The 3911-nt window shown below is 34.5% G+C and overlaps 1 protein-coding gene across 1 annotated transcript in view; it reads right to left on the bottom strand.

Moving 5' to 3' along the window:
- The window catches only part of LOC108685100 (tolloid-like protein 1), a 25867-nt gene that overhangs the window by 3737 nt on the left and 18219 nt on the right, over positions 1-3911 (bottom strand). The window contains exons 7-12 of the mRNA XM_018189740.1: positions 3646-3876; positions 3088-3312; positions 2397-2864; positions 1987-2109; positions 1576-1894; positions 239-530 (exon numbers count right to left, since the gene is read on the bottom strand). Of these exons, the coding sequence (XP_018045229.1) occupies positions 239-530; positions 1576-1894; positions 1987-2109; positions 2397-2864; positions 3088-3312; positions 3646-3876 (1658 nt within the window). The remainder of the gene's footprint in view (positions 1-238; positions 531-1575; positions 1895-1986; positions 2110-2396; positions 2865-3087; positions 3313-3645; positions 3877-3911) is intronic.

Genomic DNA, 3911 nt, shown 5'->3' with positions numbered 1-3911 from the left:
ATATATATATAAAGAGAGAGAGAGAGAGAGAGAGCCAGAAACCTGCATATATTAGCTGGATATCTAATTGCATCTCTAGTCATAAATCGCAATCACAAATAGAGTCATATTTTAGCATCTTAAGACATGATGATTTTATTGAAATCAGACTATATATGAAAACAGAAAAACAGACTATATATGAATACCAGCCATAATATGTATCCGATAACTTTACAAAAAAATATATAGTACGAACCAATTTTATTCGATGGCCTGGTTTCGTAGTAAAATGCCAAACGCAATCTTTACGTCCAGGATAATAATCCGGATAATTTGGTGAGGTGATTGTTCCCATGGGCGTAGTAATCTCGTATTTGCAGCCACCCTCTTTACAATCGTGACCATTTTCATGAAGTGTGAATCCATTGTGGCAAGAACACTGATAAGAACCTATCGTATTTTTGCACTCGTGCTGACATCCACCGTTGTTATTGGCACACTCATCCATATCAGTGAAAAATACGGCAGCAAAGCCTGATTTTTGGACGCTGTTCAATAAAACGTGCAGTGCAAATGACAAGAGTATAATCGATTGTTCCTGCCGACAATGCAAGTCTCAACTGATTTATACCGATGTAAAATAATTTAATATGAAAGTTCTAAGGAAATATTTTGTTTAACATAACAAAAAATTGAAACCGTGTTCTGCTATCTATGCATGGTACTTTTATATTTATACAAAATTTGTATATATGTACATATATAGTATTTATAAAATTCAAAGTGATCTTGTCCTGACCTTAGCAACGTCACTCAATGTCAAATGGATATGATCAGTAAATAAACCTTTTTAAACTCTAAACAATTTTTGTCTAAAACATCTTTCCATATCTTTTATAATTTTTGAGATATTTCGGTGTCAAAGTTAAAATGGGACAACAGGTGTATATATATATATATATATATATATATGTATCCGTATGCGCGCGCGCGCGCGCGCATGTGTGTGTGTGTGTGTGTGTGTACAGGGTGTTTCAAAAATTCGCACCCGTGAAATACAAGATATGATACTTTATGTTAAAAGAAATAACTTTTTCCGTTTGCAAAATTGCATCTGACAAGTAGTTTTTACAGGAAAACTCGTTGAAGTTAACAAATAAGCGCAAAAATTATTTATGCAATTTTGTTAAAGGAAAAAATTGTTTGTTTTAGCATAAAATATCTTGTACTTCGCGGGCACGAATTTTGAAACACTCTGTATACGTAGATGTATATATAGGTATGTACATGCATTATATGATGTATACAATGTAGGTATGTATATGTACAATAAATCAATTTGATTTTCAATTTTTTGTGTGAAGAAAAAAGACAAAAGAACGCGCATTTTCTTAGAACAAACACCATTCTATATGTATAATATATATATATGCATTGATTGCTCAGTTAAGTACTGATGAAATAATATGAGTAAATGCATCGATCAAAACATGACGAAATAACACTATGTTTTTTTTCTGTAATATATAAGGATCTCATATTATACTGCATGTATAAACTAGATATTATAAGATAGTCGACACAAAATAAAACCTGTTATCAGATGTGAAAGTAATCCTCATAAAGTTGCCTTCGGATGTGATAAGTGGCGGTAATCGTGCACCACAAAATATCCCATGTTTTCTAAGAACGTCGTCTCCAAGTTTACTCGCCACTTCTACAGAGTCGTACTCGCATTCTTCCTGGTATACATTGTTACCTTCGAGATCAAAATGTGTAAAGTTTAGAGTGATACGATATTGAGGCGGAGCGATAATTTCCCAGACACAGTTTTTGTTTCCTGGATAAGTTTCGGGAAAGGATGGACTTGTAATAGTGCCATTACTATCATCGAAAAATCCACCACAAGCATCTATGGAAATAGAAAATTTTACTTATTATACTGGTTAACTAAATTAAACAGATTTTCCAGAGATTTTAAGAGAGAATCGCATTGCACTTTACCTTCGCAATGTTTGCCGTCAGAATGTAACTCGAAACCAATTTTACAAGAACATTCATATCCACCAAGTGTATTGATGCAATCATGTTCACAACCGTGATCCGTTAACACGCATTCATCGAATTCTTAAACATTAAAGTAACATCGTTCATCATGTACGATTATTGTATTAGGGTATTAGGCTGATTCTACAATGAGTCTGCAGCCGGAAGTCTTAGACTTAATCAATGAAGTTGGCCAATCAGCATTAGTCGTACAAGTTGGCTAGAGATCAACTTCACCGACCCATTGTAAAATCAGCATTAAATATAACAATGAAATTAACACATAAGAGTGTGATATACACGATATACACGATATACGATATACGTATAAGTTCTTGATTACTGCTGTTTTCTGATGTTTTACACACCTTTCATAAAAGTAGCTGAGAAACCGGCCTTTTGAACAGAACCATCGCTGACAAACTTAACGAGTAGCTTGTTTCCCGTCGACTTAATATCTGGTGGTATCTTGTATCCGCAATAAACGCCGATTAAGGGAGAATCGTTGTTATGTCCGTCACGCACTTCAACATAGTCGTACACGCAATTGTCATGATTCTCGATCTCGAAAGACTGGAATTTCAAGGCCACTTGATAATCTTGAGGTACAGATAACTTCCACACGCACTCTTTGCTGGATTGATATTCCTCTGGATAATTTGGTGATTCCAGATGTCCTACGCCATCTAATTCAACATCACCACCGCAAACAGCCTCATAATTCGCCGTAAAACCACGGTGGCCACTTTGCCTAGTGGACGTTACGTACGTTACCAGCATACGACTTCCACTCGACACTATTGGTTCGTGCATCTTACCGCTACCGCAATATCGACCTGAATTAAATAAAAGCGGAGAGTTTGAGAATTATAGAATCGCTACTAATTCCTACGAATAGCGTTCTCTGGTAGAACCATAATTTTAATGCATCCCTTATACATTTTCTAAATACTCTTTTCCATGTCTTTTTTCCCTGTATTATATATTCGCATTATTGGGATTATTGCAGAACGCAAACGCAAACGCAAACTTAATTTTTTAAAGAAGAAAAATTCTCACCTAATACTCGGCTTTTATACCAGTACCCATCTCGAATCTCAAGATAATCACTACGACAATAATCACTTTTGAATATGTCGAGAGACGTGATATTTAGTACAATACGTTCGCCATGCGTCGCCGTAATCCTCCATTCGCACCGTTCTCCATCACCAGACGGAGAATTATTCGGATGATTTGGTGATCCGAAACTACCACTGTTCTCTTGAAAAGTTCTACCGCATTCTGCAAAAAATTCACCAAATTTATTCATTAATCAGGTTAAATTGTTGAATTAGTTAAACGACACTGGCATACATGTATATTTTAAACGAAACAAAGTGAAACAATTTTTTTAATCTTTCAATTTTAGTACGTTCATTTATCTTAAATCTTGTTTTCATCAATATACATATTTCATACTGTGTCAGCTATCGAAAAATTTGATTGTAAAAGTTAATAAATATGATATTTCAATGTCAAGTTTTCCTTTTTGAAACAATATTTAAATTTTATAAATATTTTATTTAAAAATTCCAAGAACACAAAAACACAAGAACAATTGAGTTGACTTCTTACTGTGACACTTGTACAAAAGGTTCGTTTGTGCGATATCGCCCTCGCTCAGTCTGATTCTTTGTCCGATCTCGGGTCTCTTCTTTCCATGAATTTCCATAGGTAAAATTGTGTCCAGATAAGTGCCTTTTGAAAAGGTATTTTTTGCATAGTGCATAATAGAATCATAATCATAAGGCAAACCGAGTGAATTCACTTCTTCCTCAGTCAATTTATTGAAATTATATTCTTGACCTATAACAAAACATTTAATATTTTCGCCCCGATGA

This window comes from Atta colombica, unplaced genomic scaffold, assembly GCF_001594045.1.
Source record: "Atta colombica isolate Treedump-2 unplaced genomic scaffold, Acol1.0 scaffold146, whole genome shotgun sequence".
NCBI lineage: Eukaryota > Metazoa > Arthropoda > Insecta > Hymenoptera > Formicidae > Atta > Atta colombica.
The sequence above is the reverse complement of the archived record's forward strand: the minus strand, read 5'-3'. Positions and strand labels throughout refer to the sequence as shown.